At 42.8% G+C, this 24,398-nt stretch overlaps 1 protein-coding gene across 5 annotated transcripts in view; it reads right to left on the bottom strand.

Moving 5' to 3' along the window:
* HLF (HLF transcription factor, PAR bZIP family member) overlaps positions 1-12,155 on the bottom strand; it is a 76,805-nt gene extending 64,650 nt beyond the window's left edge. For 2 of the 5 annotated variants that reach the window (XM_072646746.1, XM_072646747.1), the window contains exons 1-2: positions 11,657-12,155; positions 9,198-9,530 (exon numbers count right to left, since the gene is read on the bottom strand). In XM_072646746.1, the coding sequence (XP_072502847.1) occupies positions 9,198-9,530; positions 11,657-11,771 (448 nt within the window). In that variant the 5' untranslated portion in view covers positions 11,772-12,155. Of the gene's footprint in view, positions 1-9,197; positions 9,531-11,186; positions 11,377-11,656 lie in introns of those variants that run through there. The other 3 variants (XM_072646750.1, XM_072646749.1, XM_072646748.1) reach the window with 3 other exon arrangements.
* Between the last annotated feature and the right edge of the window lie 12,243 nt (positions 12,156-24,398).

The raw sequence follows: 24,398 nt of genomic DNA, 5'->3' as shown, positions 1-24,398 counted from the left end.
TAGGTTGGAATCCTAGTTCTTTGGAGGGTGGGAAGGAAAGAAGGAAGGACTTATTAAGGATCTACTAAGTACCAGGTTCTTCTTCACCAAGGGCTCATAGAAATACCATCTTATTTGATTCTTGAGATAACCTGGAAGATAGATACTTTGTGAAGAAGAAACAAGGTACCTTCTTTACAATATGCTTTTAACTGAGGCAGACAGAGATTAAATGGCTTGCCCAGGATCACACAACTAAGTGTCCGAGGCTGGATTTGAGCTCAGGTCTCCCTGACTCTAGACCCAGCATTCTATCCTCTTTATTATCTAAAATAACAAACTACATTTTTCTCTGGGTCTCAGTTCTTTTCATCTCTAAAATAAAATGGTTAGAAGAGACAAAGTCATAGCTATCACTGGGCAAATGAAGCTTTGTCCTATAGAGGTAGAGTTCCTTATTAAGGCATGAAGTGGCATTTTTATTATTGCCTGATGTGAGGCCTTCAGATTCACCTTCCTTCCCCCCCCTACCTTGCTCTACCCCTGCCCCACACCTAGGGGCACAGCTAGAGCATAAGGTCAGATTATCTTCTCTGTCCTACGACCCCCACACTCATCTATTTCTCTCCCAGATGACAATATTCCTCAGTACAGCTGCAAAAGACAATGTTTACAGTCCTTTCATAGCTATAAATTCTACAGTCCTAGGATTCTCCAGTCTTCCCAAGGATAACTAGGTGTATCAGTGGATAGAGCATTGGACTTGAGAATCATGACAACCCAAGTTCAAATCCTGCACTGAAACGTACTCTGTGTGACCCTGTGCTGGTCACTTATCTTCTCTACCCTCAACTTCCCCATCTGTATAAAGAAGATGATACTAGCTCCTCCCTTCCAGGGCTGTTTTGAGGACCAAATGAGATAACATCTGAAAAGTGCTTTTCGAACCTTAAGGCACTGTGTAAGTACTACCAATTGGGCCCAAATATCCTCATTCTCCCCATCATTTTTCACTTAGGACATTAAAAATGATCACAGAGGAAAAATAATCCCAGGTTTATGAAGGATTTTCAAAGTGTCTTCTTCAAAATGTCTTCATTAGGGGGAGAATGCCTGTGACGTTATCCCTAATTTACAGAGAAGCAAACTGTGACCAAAGCAATTAGTCCAAGTTCAGAGAAAAGGTAGCAGAGAACCCTAATTTAGAACCGCCTGCCTTCCTGCATTAAGCTTCTAATATCAAATGCCTGAGTTTTCCCTCTCACTCTCTCCCCACCTTGGCTGTCTGTTTTGTCTATCAATCTGCCTACTTCTTCATATTTTTCTCATTTGACATATGTAAGGCTGCAGAGAAAACACTTGTCATGGCTTTTGGAGTGGAATGACTTAAAAAAAAAAGACCTGGACATCTTAACAGCATTAATCCACTCAGGGCCCTGTCAGCAAGAGAGGAGAGGAAAGAATATAGGCTTGGGAGGAGGCTGTAGAGGGGAGAAAAGTTTCCCTGACTTGGGAGGTATCCCCATCTAGCTTGGTTTTTCCTCTATCCGTTTGACTGCTCTCTCAGGGGAAGAACCATCCCAATCAAGAGAGAAGGAGGGAGAAGTGGGAGGGAGGAAAAGCGTGGAAGGGGAGGGGGAAGGGGGAGAGAAAAGAGAAGAGGGAGGGAGAGAAAGAGTGAAAGAGTGAGAGAGAGAGAGGGGGAATGAGAGAGAAAAAGGCCAAGAGGAGAGAGGAAGACAGAGAAAGAGAGGGAAAAGAGGGAGGGGGGAACAAACCATCACCCAGAGTGTCTCAGACTCCAGAGGGCACGGCCACGTGCTGATGGCACATGGACCTTCAGGCAGCCTCTGCTGCCAGGGCTCACATGAGCGTGGGTGTGCAGGGAGGACGAGGGAGCTGGCAGGGTTCATGCTGGCAAGAAGTATGAGCGGATGGGTAACAAGGAGGTGGCCAAATACTGCCCAAGGGAGGGCAGGTCAGGTAGAGGCAGTTGGGGGCATGATTCAAAATTAATATGCCATCCTGGGAGGTAGAACAGGAGGAAGAGGTCCTGTGTGTCAACTTGGGGGAAGGATGGGGACACAACTGGGGAAAAGAGGGGAAGGAGACCATGCTATTCCTTCCCCTGATTCAGACACCAAAAAAGCATTTGTCCATGGGATCCCTAGAGATCTTGTTTCAAAATAGGGTCTGGTGAGTGCAGGGGCTGCTTCATTCTCATGTTTGTCTCATGGTGCCAAGCACTGTTTCTTACACACAGAAGGCACTTTACAAATAATCACCATCCTAAGCACTCTGGTCCAGGCCCTCATCACCTTTTACCTGGATTACAACAACAGCCTCCTGACTGGTTCCCTGCATCCAGGCTCTTCCCTATCCAGTGCATCCTCCACGCAGCTGTCCATCTTTTATTCCTAATGCCCATGTTCGTTCCCCTGCCCTGAGAAGCTACTGCCTTTAAGACAAAACACGTATCTCTCTTTTTTGAAATATAAAGTCCTTCATAACGTGGCTCCTGCTGATCTTTCCAGAATGATTTATACATTACTTCCCCTCACATATTTGTATCCCCAGCACTTAGCGCAGTCTCTGGCACACACACGGTAGGTGCTTAATAAATGCTAATTGAATTCTACACTCCAGCCAAATTGGCCTACGGCCCATCTCTACATATGACATTCCATCCCTGGCCTTCTGCCCTTTGTCCAAGTTGCCTCTCCTGCCTGGAATACTTTGCCTTCTCATTTCATTTTCTTGGAACCCCAAAGAGGTCCATCCATTCAAGGGGCAACTCAAGTGACATGTACTTCAAGACCTGTCTGATTCTCACCCCACTCCACCCCAAAAATCTAAGTATTTATTTTGTATTTATCTTGATGCTACTTATCTGGAAACATGTTGTGTTTGTCTCAGGAGAATGTAAACTCTCTGGGATCAGGGAATATCGTACTTTTAAACGTATATCCTTCATGCCTAGCCCTGTACCTTGTGCCTAGTAGGCGCTCTTGCTGACTGATGGTTAACTAACAATTATGCAGTGCTCTAGTTCGCAAAGCACTTTATGTACATATCACTGAAGTCTAACAACTCAGCGATAACAGGTATTATTACTCTGATCTTCCAGATGGGAAAACTAAGGTTCAGTGAGGTTAAGATTCTTTGGAACTATCACACAGCTAACAAATACTTACTGAAATAAAATGCAGATAATGCTAAGAATAGCAGGGTGTGTAGGGCCTATACAATGGCCTGACTGGGGAAAACGGAATCATTCAGGAAACTCACCTGACATCCCAACAGTTCAACCAAAACAAAGCCAACTTGATCCCCTTTGAAAGCTCCTTGATCCTGATGGATCAGAGACACTCTCCCAAATACTGGAGGGGAAACATACCCTAAACTACACTGCTGTCATTCATCACTGCTGCTGCCTGCTTGTAGATGGCTCATTATGCCACCTGGGAAAATTGACAAACTGCGGGCCCTTGAGGGAAGACATTGGGGCTTAGTTTACAGCAGCGTGGGGAAAAGCAAGTCAGTCTGGTGATCTTGGCAGGGTCTTGCATGAAAGTCACAAAATCCACCTAAGCTACCACTGGACATCTTAGACGGCATACATCTCCCCCACTGCCAGGAGCCCCAACTTTGGCCAAAGGAGATCAGCAACATTTTGATCCCTTACTAAAAGTACAATGAGCTTCTCCTATGACATCCAATTCTTCACTTCCCTCTTCTCCACCTACTTTCTGTGCTCCTCAGGATTCTGCCCAGATAATGCATTTTTAAAAAGCATCTACTATGCACCAAGTACCATGCTAAGCTCTACGGACACAACTATGAGAAAGCAAGATAGCCCTTGCCCTCAAGGAGATTATATTCTAACAGGGGAAGATAACATGTAAAGGAGTCCTGGAAAGGGAGGGGAAGGCACCTGAGAATCCACGAACATCTATGAGCTGCTTACTACACATGCTAAACACTGGGGATGTAAATTTAAGCAAGTAAGGAAGGCCCTGCCCTTGATTGCTTATATTCTACTTATATTCTTACTTATATTCTACAAGGGGAACAAAACATATAAAGGTGTGCTGGAAAGCATGAAGGATGGGAGAGAAAGGGAACTGCCAATTCACATGTGAGAAGTTCAGCAGATATCTCTGATTCAGTTTATCACTACAGGCTTACTAGCTGGAGCCCAGACTTGGAATTTTTTTAAAAAACAGACCAAAATAAACAAAAACCAAACAAACAAAAAAATTGGGTTCAAGTCCCTCCTCAGGCACTTCTCCGAATCACAGAATTTGAGAGTTGGGGAGGACTCTAGTGACTTTTTAGTTCACAAAAGGAATCCCCTCTACAAACATACCAGACATTGTCAACACGCTTCTACTTAAAGACCTCCAAGGAGGAGGAAGCCACCCCTAGCCAAAGTCACCCATTTCACTTTTAGATAGCCCAAAGCCTTGGGAAGTTGTTTTTTTTTTTCCTGACAAGTCTAAAATGGTTTCTTTGTAACCTACATCTTTTGCTCCTTCTACCCTCTGGAGCCAGACAGATCCAAATCTAATCCCCTCCTCCATGTGAAATCTGTCCTCTGTTTGCTAGATGTGTGATTCAGAGAAAGTTATTCCATCTCCTTGGGTCTCAGTTCCTTTTGCAAAATGAAAAGGCTGGACTAACATGGCCTCTGAGGTCCCTCCCAGCTCCAGGGCTACCTGTGACCCCATGAAGTCTTGCTGCCACAGAGTTCTGATCTGACAATGAAACCTTGTTCACTCCCTGGAACTCAAGCCTGGGGAAGATAGAGTTGAAAGGCAAACATGATGTCCCCTCAGTTTTCTACCAGGGTAGGCAGGATAGTCCCAGCCACGCAAAGACAAAACAAAACAAAAACACACCATGCCACAAGGAACGGATTTAGGAACTGGCTTGGCTAGTCTGTGACAGACATAATCCTGCCTTTGTATGCTGTGGATACCTCTCCTCCATGGAGCTGCTCTCCTAAACCAACCACTTTTCATGGCCCTCCTCAGTGCAAGCAAGCACAAAATCCCATTTCTCTAAATGCAGCCCCACTTCCCCACCCCCTCCGGGAGTTGAAAACAAGGGAGCCTGGGCCTCGTGCTCTGCCTGTGGTAGTGAAATAGTCAAAAAGCAGTGCAGCATTTACTGTCTTTGGAACCTCTGGGAGAGGGAGCTCCTTGGGAGTCAGAGGGGAAGGTACCTTTCATCATATGGAGGCATCTTTTTATTCATCATTTTGTCAAACCCTCAAATTATCTTGCTTGTCATATATAACCTATATCAGATTACTTGCCTTCTTAATGAGAGGGACGGTAGGCAGAGAGAGAATTTGGAACTCAAAATTTTGAAAAAGTGAATGTTAGTGAAGTGTTTACATGTAATTGGAAAATAAAGTATTATTTTAAAATTGAAAAAAAATTATTCTGCATGTTGGCCTTAAAGATCCAATGGAAGAACAAAATTTACTCCCCACCCCAAAATCAGGGAAATTAGTCTTATACTTTTCATGCCACCAGTCTACTTGAGAAGGTGGATTCCACTTGGCCTGAGATGGATAGGTAGGAAATGGGGGTGAGATGGTCCTCACTAGGAAGCTCATTTTGCCATTCCAAAAAGGATCGAGTATTGAAAAAGACATATATAAGTTGTCAGCTTACAGCTTCATTTCCTTTCTCCAAGCAGGCACCATTGGTGACACGGTGCTATTAGGCATGGCTTAAAGGATACGTGCTGAGCAAATAGCAGAATACAAATGTTTAGTAAAACTGCACTCTAATTATCTCCAGATCAGCCTGACATCTTAGTTTTACCAACATGCTAATAGAGAATAAGTGCATTTTTATTAGCATCACATACCTTCTTAATAATCTAATGACTCCTGGGATTCCTGAAAGCTACACAATATATAGACTGGACCTGTGGTGCTTTACAAGCCGTTCTCCAGGAGGAGGGGGTGGGAAATTGAATGTTTTCTCCAACACTTTCTTAAGTCTAGACAATCCACCAAGCCCTGATTTGTAGTGTGTGATGATTCCAAGGCATAAATGCTCACACTGAAAATTTACAAGCTAGCTCCAGAACACCACAGGGAATAAAGAAATTTCATGGGAGGAAATGCCCTCTACCAATGCAGGTTGGCACCTTCTCTGCAACTTACAATCTTAGAGTCGTCTAGAGCACGGGGAGGATGCGGCTTGCCTGGGGTCACACAGCCAGTATGTTTCAAAACAGCATTTAACCCAGGTCTTCCTGGCTTTGATGCCCTCACTCTATCTCCTAAGTCATGCCAAAAATGCCAATCCTAGTAACAGGTATTAGAATCTAGTTGGTTGTTGCTTTGCAACACCCCAAACTCAACCCTCACTGCTATTTTCCATGCCTGAAATGTTCTTCCTCCTCATTTCAACCTCCTGGCTTCCATCAAGTTGAAGTGAAAATCACCCCTTCTACAGGAAGCTTTTCAAAATATCCCTCACTTCTAATGCCTTCCCCCTATTATTCATTTCAGTTTATCCTGTAGGCAACTCATTTGGACATAATTGTTTTCATGATGTCTTATTAGACTGTGAGCTTTTTGAGAGTAGGGACTGCCTTTACCTTTCTCTGTATCCCCAGCCCTTAGTACAGAGTCTGACACACAGCAGGCCCTTGATAATTGTTTATTTACTAACTGGCCTTCCCAGTTATTTTGAACTCCCATACTTAATGGCCCATTGATTTCAACAAAGTAGATTTTTTTCCCTCCAAGGATGCACATGGCAAACCACTCACACCTGCCCATCTCGTGCAATTTTCAGTCATGTCCCCCAAGACATGGAGTCTGGAGAGTGTGGCGGGGCCTTTCCTCAGTTTCTCTGATCATTTTGAGAATATTTATAGAATGTGCTATATTGCCCAATCAGGAAGTTGTCATTCTAATTTAAATTAATGTACTTAAAGAAAATAGCTATTTGTAAAGTTTTGTTTTGTTTTGTTTTACTAAAATTTATTGTTAGGATTTCAGGGTTGAGAAGAAAATGCGTTTCAAGCCTCTAGAGAAAAAGCCATCAAAGCCTGTTTGGTTGGGTTTTTTAATCAACAGGAATGAAGGGATACACTTTCATATTTAAGGTTTTTAATACCATGGGGTGGAACTCTGGGATGGCATGAAGGTAGAGAAAGCGAGGTGACAAAGTCACCAATGACCCAAGGTCCCTAAAAGGACCGGCCCCATGAGAAGCAAATGAACTCTGCCAGGTAGTCACTAAAGATGCCCATTTCTTTTCGACATGTCAGGGAAGGGGGAAAACAATCGCTGTTTCTTGATTCTCAACAAGAATGGGCATGGGGAGGCAGGGTCCAGTCTTAGAGCTGTCAAATGTTAGCATGCACTTTACACAAAAGAAAGACAATTCCCAGTGCAAGCTACACACCTGAACACAGGAGCTGTTCAACAAATACTAACTGACTGATAGATTTTAAGACAACTAGGTCGAAAGGCAAAGGGGTGTAGCACCTATTCATGCATGGATGGGACTGAAATACCCAAATGAAGTAGTTTTCCTTCTGAATGCATCCTGATATTTAATTGTGGGAGGAGTCACTTGCCCTACCTAATAAATGTGAAACACGACATGCCTAAATCCCTATAAGACAGGTGCAAAGCCTTCTAGTTCTACTTAGACATTTGCTTTTCCTATGGATGTCTGGCTTCTGCTTTTCCAATTTTACACAGCTATTGATTTCTCTGGTCACTGTTCTCAAAAGCAGATACCCCTGATAATAGCATGGTCCATTCTCTATAGCCCGAGTTCACATCCCAAAAAAAGGGAGGGGTTTCCCAAAGCTCTGCTGGAGAAGAGGTAAGTGGCTCAGAGTCAGGATTCCAACTTGGATTGGGAGGAGTTGAAAAGACACCCCCCCACACTCCATTTTAAGAGAGCAGTTTTCTTATTCACATGGTTATTCTCTCCTTGTGTCCCAGAAATTGCTACACAGGAGGACAAAGATTACAATAAAGGTCTCTTGTACAGCCCATCCCATCATTGGCACACTCTCCCCATCCTTCCCTCCAGACTCCATACCCTAATGGCTTCTCAGGTTCCATCTTTCATCCCAGTTACCCAAGTATGAAAGTATCCTTATTTTTCCCCATTTTTGCACTGAGCAAGTACTTTGTAGGTGCACAGATAGATTTATTTCTTTCTGCCTTTTATTGCAGAAGGAATTTTAAGCATCAGTTATGTCTCATGAAATTCCAGGCAAACATACAATTACAATTACCAGAGACCATTTTTTGGGGGGGAGGGGGTCCTTTAAATACTAACTAAGCAGCCACAATGCACCTTAAAATATCGCTTTTTGTTTTTTTGGTTTTTTTTTTTACCAAACGTATTCATAGACAATTTTTTTAAAACAAAGTGAACTTAAATGAGGGGTCTGGTTTTTGATGAAAATCTAAGATAAGCCATCTAGTTTATAAGAAAATAGCTAAAAGGCATCAGAAGAGCGGGGAAGATTGGTTCTAAAATGACTAATATATGGGTCAAATCTCCTTTTCTGATACTTCAATTTCTTAGTCAGACCACCAAGAGCCCAAGACTGAAGGATACTGCTTCTCACACCCAATTATTCTCCTCTCTTCCCCTCTTTCTTTTATCATGCCAAATTTACAGAGCTATGAAAAGGGCTAGACACTATGAGAACGGAGGCAGTGTAGTAAGCCCATCTGAATCATTCAGTCAAGGAAACTCAAGCAAAAAACATTTATTAAGCACCTACCATTCACAAGACAATAAACTAGGCCCTGAGAGAGATACTACTGTCTACCTGTTATCTAGGCAATTTGGGCATAAAAAAAATTTTCTGAGGATTGGCAGGTTTTCAGATTGAGTTGAAAAAGACCTCCTAGGACATCAAGTTCAACAGCTTTGTTTCACAGACGAGGAAACTAGAGGCCCTGAACAGGAGCTGCAGAAGTGACTTGCCCAAGATCATAGGGCTAATAAGTATCAGAGGCGGGATCTGAACCCAGGTCCTCTTGACTCCAGAGCCAGGGCAGTGTTCCCCTGTACCAAGCGTCTCTCCAAGCTGAGGTCCCCTGTGGAGGGAAACGTTCAGACTCCTAGAGCTCCAATTCCTGGGCATGGCCAGGAGGCCTCCATCTACCCCCCTCCCCGCCTTGTGGGGGGGCAGCCTTCCAGGAGGTTTACCTGGTCTGACGGGGCTCTGCAGGCAGTTCTGAGAGGAGATGCTGGGGTGCACCGAGGTGGAGGCCCGGCTGCTGAGGTCCATGACAGAGGGGGCAGCTGAGGTTGCTGGCTGTAGCCCAGGGGGATGGGGACTGTGGTCATGCTGAGAAGGGCTGGGGGGGATGCCATTTTCTGACAAGAATTCTTCCAAGTCCATATATTCCAACTGGAAAGTATCTCCGTCATAGGGAAGGGTTTTGTCCCACAAGGTGGGCCCCAAGAAAGCAGACTGGGGGACCATAGGGCTACTGTTGTCATCATCCAGCTTCTTCTTGTCTTTTTCTTTACCAAATGCTATAAAAGAAAAGAGAAGTTGATTTTTTTCTTATTAGGGAACACTAATCCTGCTCCTTCTCTACCCCACCAGTCTCCCCTTTCAAAAACCACTAGGGGACTTTTCTTATCCCAAATGGCACTATATCCCCCTGCATTTTTCCTTTGTGGACTGCAGGTAATCCAGAGTTAAAAGTCAGGCTGGATGTGGAGTTGTCTACTTTTCGCAATCTCCCTATTTACTTTGGAAAGAGGCAACTGCTTTACTGGATGGGGCTTCAGCATGAGCTAAGATAAAAATTTGCTAAGACTGATCCGTGAGCGCCCACAGTGGGGCAATCAGTTGAACAGTAGAGTTCTGTCTGAGGAGATAAAAAAGCTAATCTACAGTAGGGGAGAATCTTTTTACTGTGACTACTTACAGCCATGGTTAAGGCTAATACTTTTGGGATTTTACACACACATTCAATCACTCACTATACAGGTATATCTCAATTCCAATCAACCTTACATATGATTATGAACCCTACATAGGGTTCATAAAAATCCAGATTTACAAAACACATTAATTATTCAGAGGGACTATTTGTTTGATAAAAGGCTTCTCCTTATAAGAGGCCAAAGAGACCCTCCTTCAAATGCCAAGTACCCCAGGGTATTTTAAGATGATTCCATTAAAAAGAAACTGTATTTGTACACAACTTTTCAAGAACACAGCTGTAGCTTAAGAGAGACAGCCTCAGCATGCACACAGTACTAACACGTGCATGCAGCTATCTCTTATAGGCAAATACCTGATATTTCATTCAATCTATAATTGATCATTTGACATTTGTCAATTTCAACCACACAAAATCCCCTAAGGGAATCTGGACACTCAGTACTTGGCTTCAACTCTGTAAACACCATATTCGTAAGTGATGTCAATTTCCTGACAGCTTGGATTAAAATGCTGAACACAGTCAGGCTAAAATATATTATTTCTTTCACGTGTCCTTTTTTTTCAAAGTGGGTGGGGAGAGGGGATTACAAGCATTCTGCATTTCGGATATTTAACAAGTCCCTTAAATTCACAGCAACAAGTCTAGATTAAGCAAAAAAGGTACAAATCTCCTGAGATCAATTTTAAGAAGGGAGTTATAAATTGGACTTTATACTGTAAATGACCAGACTTACTGCTGTGATTAGCTGGGAAACAGAACTGCAGAAGCCTTAAATCGCAAATCTATCACATTTCCAACATAATACATTTTGCTGACGGCAAACCAGAGAAAAAGTAGTCAGGGGAGTCTATTTCTCTGACTCTCCCCAACACCTTTAACGCCAAAACGTCAGGAGACTCGGTTTTAACTTTTACATGGGAGCATCCTTTCAAGTCCTCTCCCACCAGGAAAGTTGGAGGGGGAAACTGACCAAAGAAACTGGCCTGGGGATCGGCTTTCTGTTAGAAAAGCCACTCTCTACCTCCACTAAACCCCTTTCTACTTCTGAAAGTAAAAACGCCTCGTAAAATTCCTTCCTTACCCACACCTTCCATTTCTTAATAAAAATAAAAACAACCAAGATCCCATTACTACGGCATTACGCCGCTTGCTCATGGGCTGCTGCCTGCCAACCTCTCTCCAAGAGTCCCTCAAAATCACGTTAAAGTAAAAATGTAGCCATGTACACTCTCACCTCTCGAAGATCCCCTCTCCTTTAACTTTACTCGTGGGAATACCTAAGGGGGAGGGGGTGAGTTTCCCCACCCCACCCCTAATTTTAAGCTGCATCAGCTCCTACCTGCACAGCTGAACAAACCAGAGGTTGGGCACTGGCTCCCAGAATTACTTAAAATAAAGCGGAAAGACGACTCGGGGGTGGGCGATGGAGGAGGAGGGGAGAGAGGAGATCGGGTGAGAGCCAATCCTCAATTGCATCCAAGCAGAAGCAGCACCGGGTCTGGCTCTGGGGAGTGCGGGAGAGGGCAGAGAGAAGAGAATGGGGAGGGCAAAGTGGGGGGGGGGGGGGGAGGTGAGGACGGCTGGAGAGTCAAGGTGGGTGCCCAGGAAGAAAAGGAAAGTCGGGGGAAACCCCAGCTGTGGAGGAGGTCTCTTTCTCCAAATCAGGGGAACCCGAGGCAGCCAAGTAGCGGCGGTGGCTCTCACCGTCTTCGGGGTGCAGGGGCAGCTTCAGGGGGTTCTCCAGCAGGGACTTGAGCACGCCGTAAGTGGGAGGGATGAACGTGGGGTTCAAGGGGAGCGGTCGGGACATTTTCTCCATCTCGGTGTACTACGTATTTTTTTCTTTTCTTCTCTTTTCTGTTTGCAAAAAAAAAAAAAAAAAACCTCCCCTTTCCCCCCCCCACTCCCCCAGCCCCAATTTGCTTTTCCTTCCTCTGTCAACGTGTACTCCTCCCAGGCGGTGGGGAAGCCAGAGGAGTGTAAGGGAAATTATGCTAATATAATCAAGTGCATAGACACACACACACAAAAATGAAAAATACAGAAGTTTCAGGAAATAGCTGGTCCTGGGCAAGCGGCCGAAGTGGAACACGGGCTCCGGCAAGCCCCTTCTCAGACCCCCCCTCCCCTGCAAAATGTTCCTTAGGGCGAAAATTGCAAAAACAGCGGAGGGGACTGTAAAATTAAAAAATGCACGGCACAGCCTGATCCCCCGCGCCCCCAAAACCCGAGGCCGCGCGTGCTTCCCACCCCCACCCCCCCCTCCCCAGGCTGCTGCTGCTCCGGCTCTGCTCCCAGCTCTTGGCCCGCAGCAGCCCGCTCAGTGCATTCGGCAGCCCATGTGCAGGGACGCAGGCAAAAGTGACGTCAGGGCCCGCACCGCTCCCCCATAGGCGTGCGGGGGCGGGGCCACTACCCCCACCCCTCCTCCCTCGGCTCCCTGCCTCTGCCTCCCCCTCTCCTCCGACCACCGCCGTCACGATACTGAGTTTGGCGTCGTCGCGCGCGTCCTTCCCGGGCACTGAGTTACTGGGGCCTGGGGCCCGGGGTGCGAGAGACCCTAAGAGGTTTCCGGGCTGACTTTCCCAGCGAGGCGTTAGTGGGGGGTGGGGGACAGGGGGGTGAATAGCGAGAATGCAGGGAAGAGGACTCCCGGCCCCGCCCCTTCGAAAGCCCTACCTCCCATCCCCTCCCCCTAGAAAAATCTCCTTAAAATTAGTTAGGAAGAGGAGGGAAAGGTGGAGTATGGAGTGGAGGTGGGAACTGTGCTAGAGGGAGTCGTTTCCAGGGCATCCTGGAGGTGCCTTAAGGACTTTGTATGAAGGGCTTGGATCATATACCCCACGGAACAGAGAGAGACAGGCTGGGCTGCGAATGAATGAATTAAGTATTTACTATGCGCGATGCACTGGGCTAAGTAAGGTCTGGAGATAGATACACACTGTATAGCCAGACAGTCCCTGCTCTCAAAGGAGCTCTCTCTGTTAATGGGGGACACAACCCGTATGGAAGACTGCAGCTTCAAATCGGATGGAAAGGTCTCCTGGTTCTGAGGATGCAGGGACAAAGCAGATGGGGATGCCTCTTTAATGCACTGATAACAGTGTCTGGGTGATATTAGCATGTCAAAGAACCCAAGGAGATTTGGGGATAGAAATAAGAACTAACTAGTCCTCTGATTTTATTAGTATGGGAAACTCCCTCCACCAATGTAGGTAGCCACTTTCTCTGCAACTTACTGCCCCTAAGAGCCTAGAGTGTTTGAAAGGCTGTAAAAAGCCTCATCTGAAGGAATGGGCTTTTTAAGCATCCCCCTCCAAGAATCATGATAATCTTAACGTCTGTCAATGAGATTGTCAATCTGTTCACCAGATGCATGTCATTCTGTTGCAACCAGGACAGGTCCAGGAGGTACGGGAGACAATGCTTCAATACTTGGGATCGTGAGAGGACATGAGAGACCAGGATAATATAAGCAGATTTTCTCTCATCTTGCTAAAGCCTTGATTGAGATAGTCTTAATATAGTTAAACTTTGGAAAGTTCACTGGGCCCGTATTTCCTCCTCTACAAAATGAGGAGTTTCTATGGTACTAGGTGATTTCCAAATTCCCTTCAATTTCTAAATTCCTGTGAAATCATATGGTCTCCAACAGCACACCCCACTGGATTCTTTAGACTCCATCCCTGGTTTCTTCTCCTCACAGGTGAGATTTTTGCCTTATCGTCCTGGGTACCTCACCAGGCCTCAGGTTGGGTACTCTCCTGGGGGTACAAATCTGTCCTCAGACACTTACTAGCTTTGTGACTTCCCTGAGCAAGTCATTTAACTTCTGCCTCAGTTTCCTCCATTGTAACATGAGAAGAATAATAGCACTAGCTCCCAGGGTTTGGGGGAGGATCAAATGAGAGAATATGTGTTTTGTTTTGTCTTTTTAAAGAACTTAGTACAGTACCTGGTACATAGGCAATATATAAGTGCTTATTCTCTTCCTCCCCTTCCTCCTTCCCACCCTCCTTCCAGGATCCCTTTATATATATTGTCATTCAACTATAAATTTTCTTTTTTGTTTTTGTGTTTCCAGCATTTAGCACAAGACCTGACCTTGTCAGTGTCCTTGTCTACCCCTCTGTCTCTCTTTCTGTCCTTTTTCTTAGCTAAGAAGACTGGTGTCTCTATTTCTGGAGACTTTTTGCTCTCTGATCAGGAAGACAAATATTCAATTGCCTAAAGCAAGAGTCTGGATCAGATAATTATATTGAAATGAAGATGTGATTTTTTTTTCCCCCTTCTGAATTCACAGGACCCCCAAATCTATCAATAGCCTCTTAGGGCAGAAGTGTCTAACTACTGCCAACTGGCTGCCAGGGGCCCCACAAAATGAGTGGGAAATTTTTAACAGTATAAATAAAAAAATACAACAAATCATGTTAATTTGTGACTTTTCTCAGTCAACTTGTGGCCCACCGGGATCTATTTCTATTTGAGTTGGACTCTCAGCTCAGAGAGTGAACAAAAGACTTTTTAACTCTTTGATAAGGATTCCTTTTGTAGAAATTTCTGGTTTGGATTTTTGCTACTGAGGTGGTTGGGGCTGGGTTCTGGGGGGGCATGGGTAGAGCAGAGCAGAAGGACTGGGGTGATGTTGGTTACAATTATTGGCATTCAAGCATCTTTATTGGCCCGTGTATTCATGGCATCATATAAAAAAGGTAAGGCAGGCACTTAAAAATTTCTTTTGATAACTCTGTCAATGTCATTGATTACTTTTGTAATCTTATGTATTTGGTATTATGTATTTAAAATATTATTTGGTGAATGGGTTGATTAGCTTTAAGGCACTGTCAAAGAAGCCCATGACATGCAAAAAATGGTCATGAACCCCAGTGCTAGAATCTTATCTAAACCAATAATGACAACTTCCTACATGTAAATACCAGGGTGATCCATGATCACTGTGATCATGGATCCCCTGTGCTTATGAAATACATATAGTAGGTACCTAATAGATGTCTGGTGACTTCACAGAGTTTTGTACATCTTTTAAACACTACATAAATTCATAATGGGACAGTGAGGTAGTACAGTGGATAGAGCACCAGTGCAAGAGTCAGGAGGACCTGAGTTCAAATCTCACCTCAGATACTTGACACTCACTAGCTGTGTGACCTTGGGCAAGTCACTTAACCCCAACTGCCTCATCCTGGGTCATCTCAAGTCATCCTGATGAACTCAGATGACTCTGAAGGAGAAGTGAGGCTGGTGACCTGCACAGCCCTCCCTCACTCAAAAAATAAAGTGCAGGTCATATCATTATTTCTCTGATGGCATGGTCTTCTTTGGCAACGAAGGATGAACACACAAATCCATCATGGTGACTTGAAATTTTTTTCTTATGTGTCAGACTCTCATGATGGGAAGGGCCCACTCTAGAGAATTTCCTTATCCTCTTAGAGTACCTATACAGGTGTGATGCCATCTCAACCCCCTAACCTCTCTACTTCCCCATCCCTCAGACTTGTTCGCAATTTGAAGATACATGATTCACAATATTGGGACAGCGAGGTGGTGCCATAATGGATAGAGCACTGGGCCTGGAGTCAGGAAGACTCCTTCCTGAGTTCAAATCTGACCTCAGAAACTTGCTAGCTACGTGACCCTGGGCAAGTCACTTAATCCTGTTCGCCTTAGTCTCCTCATCTATAAAATGACACAGAGAAGGAAATTGTCAACCACTCCATCATCTTTGCCAAGAAAACCCCAAATGGGGTCACAAAGAGTCAGTTATGACTAAAATAACTGAATAACAATAACAATTCACAGCGTCACAGAATAAAGTATTATTAAAACAAAACATATATTCTTGGTTGAGTAGTCATTAGCTCCAAATCAGTATATAAATCCCTACGGTGGTTTCCGCCCATGAGCATGAGGGCTGTTCTCATGAAAGTCCTGCCCCAGAGCTCTTGTTAGGGCCTGTGGCTTCCTGACGCTACAAGGGGGTGGGGGAGTGGTAGTAGTGTTTTCTTCTGTCTTTTACTTCATGCCAATATTCATAGCTCAATCATGCACAATCCACCAATTTTTCAGGTGGAGACCTGCATCTCTTTAACCTTCAACCTTTGATTCCATCTCTGGTGCAAAATGAGAGCACAACACATACCCTCAATAATTTTCTTTTTTCTACCCCTACTTTCTCTCTGCCAACCTCTTTCGCCTTCTACTTGTTGCAGATGGGCACAGAATCTACTAGGAGATTAGGACTTGGTAGTATTTAGTAATATTTTCAAGGATCTCTTCCATAAAAGTCCATCTTTTAAACCCAGTATTTTTCCTGCTGAGTCCCTACAGATGCAGATCTTGGAAAAAAAAAATATTTACAGGTGACCCAAAAATCAATGTAATGATCCATGGAGGGATCAAGCAGGCTTCAGCATATACCAAAGAATGAACCCAAGAGGCACACAAGAAACAGAACCAAGCCTCTAAATAATAATAGCTTAGATTTCTACAGCATTGTAAAGTTTGCAAAAGGCTTTAGACATGTATCATCCCATTTGCTTGCTGACTAATTGGTCATCACAAATCACTGAGGTAAAGGCCATTGTTATTACTCACCAGTTAACAGATGAAGGAACTGGGGCTGAGACTAACTAAACCTAAGTGATGTGCCCAGGTTCATACAGCTAGGGATTGGATAGGGGCTTCCTGATTCCAAATTCAGCCCTCAGGTCACTATGCTAGGTTATATCAATTGTATTACATGGGTCTTCAGAGAAAGATTTACAGGGGGGAAAAAAGACAAAAAGTGGAATGAGACATGATGGTGTGGAGTAATTTCAACCTGTACCAGGGGACAGATTGCCCAGATTTAGGAAATTTTGAATCTCGAAGGGTGTAGGCAGGACCTGGAGCATTCTAGAAGACTGCTTTCCCTCATTAGCAGGTTGCTCGCACAAAAGCTTGTCCATCTCCTTAGCTCTTACTGTCTCAATAATGATACATGCTACCCACTGCAGAATACTGTGATGATCTCCAAAGAATAACAATGGTAAGTGACCCATCTTACAAAGGACAACAGAAGCATGCATTGTGGTTATAAGGAGAATGAAGCCTGTGAACTATGATGAATTGTTCATGAAAAGATGAATAAAAGGACCTGGGTTCTAATTCTGGCTCTGTCACTTCCTACCTGTATGAACTTCAGCAAATCACTTAGTCTCTTGGGGGCCTCAGTTTTCCCATCTGTACAATGAGAGAATACTAGATCATAGCTAAGGTCACTCTAGCCCTTCATTGATGATCTTGTAGCAAAAAAAGTTCATAGGTCACTCATCAGGCAAGAGAAAAGGATACTATTTTGATCCACCGACATATACGTACGTGTATATCTACACATACATGTGCACATTGTGTGGATGGACACTAGAGCCCCCAGGAAAGGCAGTGACTTCTGGACCACCAACCCTGCTTTTAGCCCAGCTCTCACAATCATCATTTAGGAAAGCAATTCCTGTGAAGAAGGGATTATCCATTCCTACCTAATGCCCCAAAGAAAGGCATGCTAGTCAGCCTAGCTGAAGAATCATGGTACCCTGAGGGAGAGGCAGGAGGCAGCAAGTGTCAGGAAAGCCAAACCACCATCACCATTTCTACCCTGGAGACAGCCTAAGACCCTGAACTCAAGAGCCTTAGGAGCAACAATGTTTCTGGCCCATTGCCTTCAGCTATCATCCTGGGAAGCGACTCCTACCGAGATTCAACCTGGCAACAGATCCTACAGGGACTACAGCCATTGCTTCTGAAGAGCCAGACAGAAAAGTTCCTGCTACCACATCCTTGGTCCTGTCGAAGGATACAACATGAGAAAAGGATATTATTTTGCTGGTGTAATAACACTAAAGAAGAAGCCATTGTCATCTTCATCGCTACACCCTAAAGACCAGAGGACTTATCCATCTGATTCAAAGCTAATACCTTCTATGTATTTAACCCCAACTAGAATGTATCCCTAGCACTCAACACAATGCTTAGCACATAGTAAGAACTTAAAAATGCTTTATTCACTCATACATATATACAAATGTATGTGTGTGTATAATATATGTATTTATACATATGGAGAGAGAGACAGAGACAGAGACAGAGAGAGAGAGAGAAAGGAGAGATTTAGTTTGTAGATATTTGTTATTATTCAGTCATGTCCAATTCTTCATGACTCCATTTGGAGTTCTCTTGGCAAAGATACTAGAGTGATTTGCCATTTCCTTCTCCAGCTCATTTTATAGATGAAAAAGTGAGACAAACAGGGTTAAATGACTTGCCCAGGGTCATACAGCTAGTGTCTAAAGTCAAATCTGAACTCAGATCTTCCTGACCGCAGACCCAGAGCTCTACCTACTGTGCCACCTGGCTACAGATATCTGCCACAGGGATATCTGTGATTTCACTGACAAAGATAACTCCTGGGTGTGTGTATGTGTGTGAATAGAAATACACACACACATATATACATATATATACATATACACACATACAAATGTATATGTACATACACATATATAAACATGTATATATGTGCGTATCCTGAAATAGTTACAAGTAAATCCATGTACATGAGAATGGGTATGTATGTATGCCTGACTCTTTTGCAGAAAAATGTTCCTGTATGCAAAAGCACAACTATTTATTTAACTCAAAGAATTGAGAGATCAGTTTCTATTTGGGTAGGTGTTCCTTCTCTACTCCTTCTCACATTTCAGAATGGACATTTACCACTGTTTCCCAACTTGAAGAGAGGAAAAATTTAAAGCCTTATGGGAGATTTTTAAAATGGCTTTAAAAATCATCATTCACTAGGATGTAGTGATAATAAGTTACACTTAACATATATGATAAGACATACCAATTTCATTTTTTTTTACTCCCTATAATTTCCTGAAATGAGACATTGGTCAAGAGAAATTTGTAAGCTGATTAAAGTTCTGTAATTATCTGCAAGTCTATAATAAATAGAGAAGTAGCGTGGCACAGAGTATAGATATTGGAGCTGTGTTCAAATCTTGCCTCTGATCCTTACTGGCTGTGTGACCCTGGTCAAGTCATTTAAATTGTCTAGTCAATACTCTAGACAACTCTAAGACTACAAGTAGCAGAGAAAGTGCCACTAGAGTCATGGGTCTGGTCCCTGTGTCTGCCATAAATATCAGTACCCTAGACACAAGTGAACCCAACAAAATTTTGCGTTCACCATTTGAGCACTTTATAGGAAGCACAGATATTGGCCTTCAGCAGACTTCTGGAAGCTATATTAAATTGGATTAAAAGTGTTGTCCTGTCACCACTGTGAGATCATTTTCCAATAGCTGGGATGCATTGTTTTTTTTGTGACCTTGTGAGATGGGTGGTCAAGGTCAGGAGTGCTATCTGTGGCCACGGAACAGAGCAAAGCTAATTGACCCATTTGGGAACTGAGCCCAAAGTCTGCCTTGGCCTCTTTCACTAATCCAACCAGATAAACTTGAATGCAGATGTACTAGACTGCTCTGAAACACTGGAGAATCTAACTCCTCTTTATAATCCAGGTTTCTCCTCCTCTGCATATACTCATCAAGGTCACCTAAAGATATTTTAGCAAACCTAGATGCCCATTATTTTCCCCCTGCTTATCATGTTTCATTTGTTTAGATATGACAGTCCTTTGGTGAATGAAAAATATCAGTTACAGAGTCCAGTGGCTTTGTCCTTCCTCCTTTGCCTGTCAGTTTTTATACCAATTTGAATGTTAGCAGTGTTTGTTATCAATGCTTCCCAGATTCTCCATTACCTCCCCATCTTAGATTTCTGTTTACCTGCTGTGACTTAAAACCCTCGCTAGGGCCATTCTTTTCCGTATTAGCTCCTGCACCTACTGAATTGGAAAGAATTCCCACATGTTCTACCACCATGTTGCCAACCTTATCCCTTCAGGTATGGCCGTCCAGTCTGTACTTCCGTAACTGAAAATCTCCGGTAACTAGCAATTTGGTTATCTTATACACTAAGGTATGTGTATAATTGCTTAATAGCCCAATACTCTTTTCAGGATAGATAGCAGAGAACATACAGTATTTCCATTGTTTTAAAAAACTTGAAATATTGGCCACCTCAGTCTTTAAAGACTGCAGTGTTCTTACCTTCTCTTGGATGTGCTTTTTCAGAAGTTCCAGTTCTGTTAAGGTGTTGGGTTTCTGATGGCACTCTGAAACGTTTCACACAAGTTGATCTGACCTCCCCTCCTCCTGAACCTCCCAGCGACATACCCAAGAAAGTACTAAAGTAGGACTTGAGTAGACTCACTAAAGGATTGAGGGAGCCCTTTTCCTCCTAAGGTCTAGTGCCTTCTCTAGTGCGACTTTTCATTTACTCTGCATTTACCTTTTCTTTTGAAATTAAATTATTTTCAATTAACAAGTTTCACTTCTCTCTCCCTGCCATCTTTTCTCTCCCCCTGGAAAAAAAGGAAAGGGAAACAAAAGTCTGGCAATAAATATGCATACTTAAGAAAAGCAAATCCTCACATTGTCAATGACCAAAATCTGTGTTTCACACTCTGAGGTGGGGAACCTGTGACCTCGAGGCCATATGTGGCTCTCTAGGTCCTCAACTGCAGTCCTTTGACTGAATCCAAACTGCACAGAACAAATCCCCTTAATAAAAGGATTTGTTCTGTAAAACCTGGACCCAGTTAAAAGGCCAACTCCAAAGACCTAGAGGGCCACATATGGCCTCGAGGCCCCAGGTTCCCCACCCCTGATTTCTAGCCCACCACCTCTGTCAGGAGGCAGACACAATTCTTTTCCACTGGTCCTCTGAAATAGTGACTGACCACTGTATTGATCAGAGTCCTTAAGTCTTCCAAAATTGTATGTCTTTTATAATATTGTTGTTACAGTATGAACTGATCTCCTGCTTCTGCTCACTTCAGAGTTCAAATGATGTCCACTCCCCCAACACCTTCTTTGTTTTTACAGATTTCTACTTGTGCCTTATAATTATGTGAATTAATAAATCCCCCTCATTCCTCCACTTTTCTTCCCTACTGATACTTTCCTCTCTTCTTTTAATATCATCACAATATAACAAAATATACTCTTGAAACTTTCATGTTATCTTGACCCCTGCTGACATTATAGTTCTTATGGCATTCTAATTATCACCCCCTACCCCATCCAATGCAAACACTACACCCTTAAAAATTCTGATTATTTATGTATGTTTACCTTTTTATGTTTGTCTTGAGTCATGTGTTTATATTTCAAATTTTCTGTCCAATCCTAGTCTATTTTATCAAGAAAGCTTGGAAATCTTCTGTTTCACTAAAATTCCATTTTTTCCCCTAGAGTATTATATTCAGATTTTCTGGGTAGGTTATTTTTGGTTCTAAGACTTTACCTTTTGCCTTTGGAAACATTATATTCCATACTCCCTGCTCCTTTACAACGGTGGCTTTTAAATGTGGTGTGATCTTGACTGTGGCTCCCTGGTACCTGAACTCTTTCTAGCTCCTTGCAGTACTTTTTTTCTTTAATATAGAAGCTCTGGATTTTGGCTGTGATGTTTCTGGAAGTTTTAATTTGGGGGCTTCTTTCAGAATGTGACTTGTGTATTCTTCTGTTTTCACTTTGTCCTCTACTTCTAATAGGTCTCTTTCATGATTTCTTGAAATATGACTTCTAGGCTCTTTTTTTTTTCCCTTTGGCCTTTGGTTTTTCAGTAGTCCAGTGATTTTTAAATTATATCTCTTTGATATGTTCTCCAGATCAGTTGTTCTTTATTTTTTATCTGTATTTTTTTATCTTTTTCCTATATTTTTCTCAATCTTTTAGCTTTTCTTCAAATTTCTTGTTGTCTAATGGATTATCAAGTTCTATAAAATCTATTCTAATTTTTAGGAGGTCTGTTACTTCGATAAGATTTTCTTTTCCTTAATAGTATTTTTTCCAATTACCTGTAAAGTGTTTTCAACATTCATTTTTGTAAAATTTTGAATTCCAAATTTTTCTTCCTCCCTCCCCTCCCTAAGACAGCAAGCAACCTGATATAGGTTATACATGTACAATTATATTAAATATATTTCCACATTAGTCATGTTTGAAAGAAGAATCAGAAAAGGGAAAAACCACAACAAAGAAAAAAAAAAGGAAGTGAAAATAGTATGCTTTGATCTGCATTCAGACTCCATTGTTCTTTCTCTGGACTTGGATAGCATTTTCTATCATGAGTCTTTTGGAGTTGTCTTGGATCATTGTATTGCTGAGAAAAGCTAAGTCAGTCAGAGTTGGTCATCACACAACGTTGCTGTTGCTGTGTACAATGTTCTCCTGGTTCTGCTCCCCTCACTCAGCATCAGTTCGTGCAGTCTTTCTAGATTTTTCTGAAATCTGCCTGCTCATCATTTCTTGTAGCACAATAGTATTCCATTAAATTCATATGCCACAACTTGTTCAGCCATTCCCCAATGAATAGGCATCCCCACAATTTCTAATTCTTTGCTACCACAAAAAGAACTGCTATAAATATTTTGGTACATGTGGGTCCTTTTCCCCTTTTTATGATCTCTTTGGTATACAGACCTAGTAGAGGTACTGCTGGATCAGAGGGTATGCAGTTTTATAGCTCTTTGGGCATAGTACCAAATTGCTCTCCAGAGTAGCTGGATCAGTTCACTACCCCACCAACAATGCATTAGAGTTCCAGTTTTGGGGGTATTGTGTTGAATTGCTAGTTCTCTTTCCAAGTCTCTTCTCCATAGCTCTCATTTATTTTCCAATTCTTTTTTTATCACTCATTAAAAATATATTTTAAAATTTTGATCTAAGCATTTAGCTGAGCATTCAACAAATAGTACCAGTGATGGAATATAAGGTGATTCCTTCCCTTTTCCAACAGCTGGAATGACTCAGGCAGAAGGTTGAGGAGAAGGAGGTGAATCCTGTTAGCTGGCACTAAAAATCAGAGTAACCACTACTAATTCTGGCACCTAGGGCAGTTACCTATAAATATTAAATTTATTAAATATAGCTTAATTAAACTTAAAAATTTTTAAACTATTACATCATTTCTTTCAGGAATTCTGGTTGGATTTGTGCCTAAGTTGTGTTTGTCTTTGCTTGTAGATGTTTGGGAGTCTTTTTCTTCTTCTAGGTTTATGTCTTGGGCATCTCTGGATTCATAATAGCTTATTATTGTTGTTGTTTAGTAATTTTCCTAGAGATTTGTTCTAGGCAAACTAGCACCACTGGTCCAGCTGAGAGCTCTAGGGGTAGTCTGCAATCCCAATTCTTCTGGGAGACCTCCAAGCTCCTGTTCTGTAGGGGGGACTATGACTACAATATGCTCTGAGTGACTTTAGCCTTGGAGTTTTGAGTGCTAAGAGTTCTCAGTGCCAATTACACACTCCCAACCCTTCTGAGAGACCCCCTTTCTGTTGGTCTGTCCTGGAAGGTGAGTCCAAGATCAGATCTAGACATCTTCATGCTCTTACTCTAGCTTGGGACTCTGGTCCTTAAGTACACATTCTCAGTCCCTCTGAGAGCCACCTTACTGTTGGCTGGGGGCTAAGTCTTCAATCATTTCTCAGCACCCTGGTACTGCTGGCCTACCTCAGAGCTCTGAGCATTGAGTTCATGATCCTAATCCAACTTGGTACATAATTCCTGCTCTGGTCACCTGCCCATAGGTTGAATTTGTGATTGTGATAAAGATGACCCACTATAGTTTCCTCTTTAGTTTCACAACCACTGTTTATTATCGTTTTCTTTGAGGATCATTGTTGGAGCAGCTGTAGGGGCAACTGGGCTATACACATATACACTGTGTATATATACAATATATGTATATATATGTATATTATACATGCATGTATGTATTTGTATATACACATATGTGTGTATATGTTGCCTCCCTCATCATAATGTAAGAGCCTTGAACAGAGGGCCTATTTCTGCCTCTTCTTTATAAATCACAGCACTTAGTACAGTGACTGATGCAGAGTAAGCACTTAATTAATGCTTGTGGGTTGAATTATTGGTCTGTGGTGTGGATGTGTTTCCCTGGCAGTGTCTAGTGGATAAAAAGAACAATACTAGTTTCATCCGGATTATTTCCCCCTAATTTACCTTGTATTTATCTACAGACTCAATGATGTATTGCTCCTTCACCTTGGGACCACCCAAAATAGGTAGTACTCTCTGAAAAATCAAGTGCTAGTGACTTGATTTTTACATTTTTTCTTCTGGTTTGAATCCATCCACTTTTTTCTACATAAAACTTTGAAAAGTGGCCCCATTCATTCCCCCCTTAATCCCTGTCCCCTTCCCTTCTTGACTATAATATCTCATCAATACAATTTCATTGCTGAGATAAGTTTTCTTTTTGTTCCTGTGGGTTAGCTACATTCCCCATC

This window comes from Notamacropus eugenii, chromosome 2 (genome assembly GCF_028372415.1).
Source record: "Notamacropus eugenii isolate mMacEug1 chromosome 2, mMacEug1.pri_v2, whole genome shotgun sequence".
NCBI classification, from domain to species: Eukaryota; Metazoa; Chordata; class Mammalia; order Diprotodontia; family Macropodidae; genus Notamacropus; species Notamacropus eugenii.
This window is presented reverse-complemented; position numbering and strand designations above follow the sequence as displayed.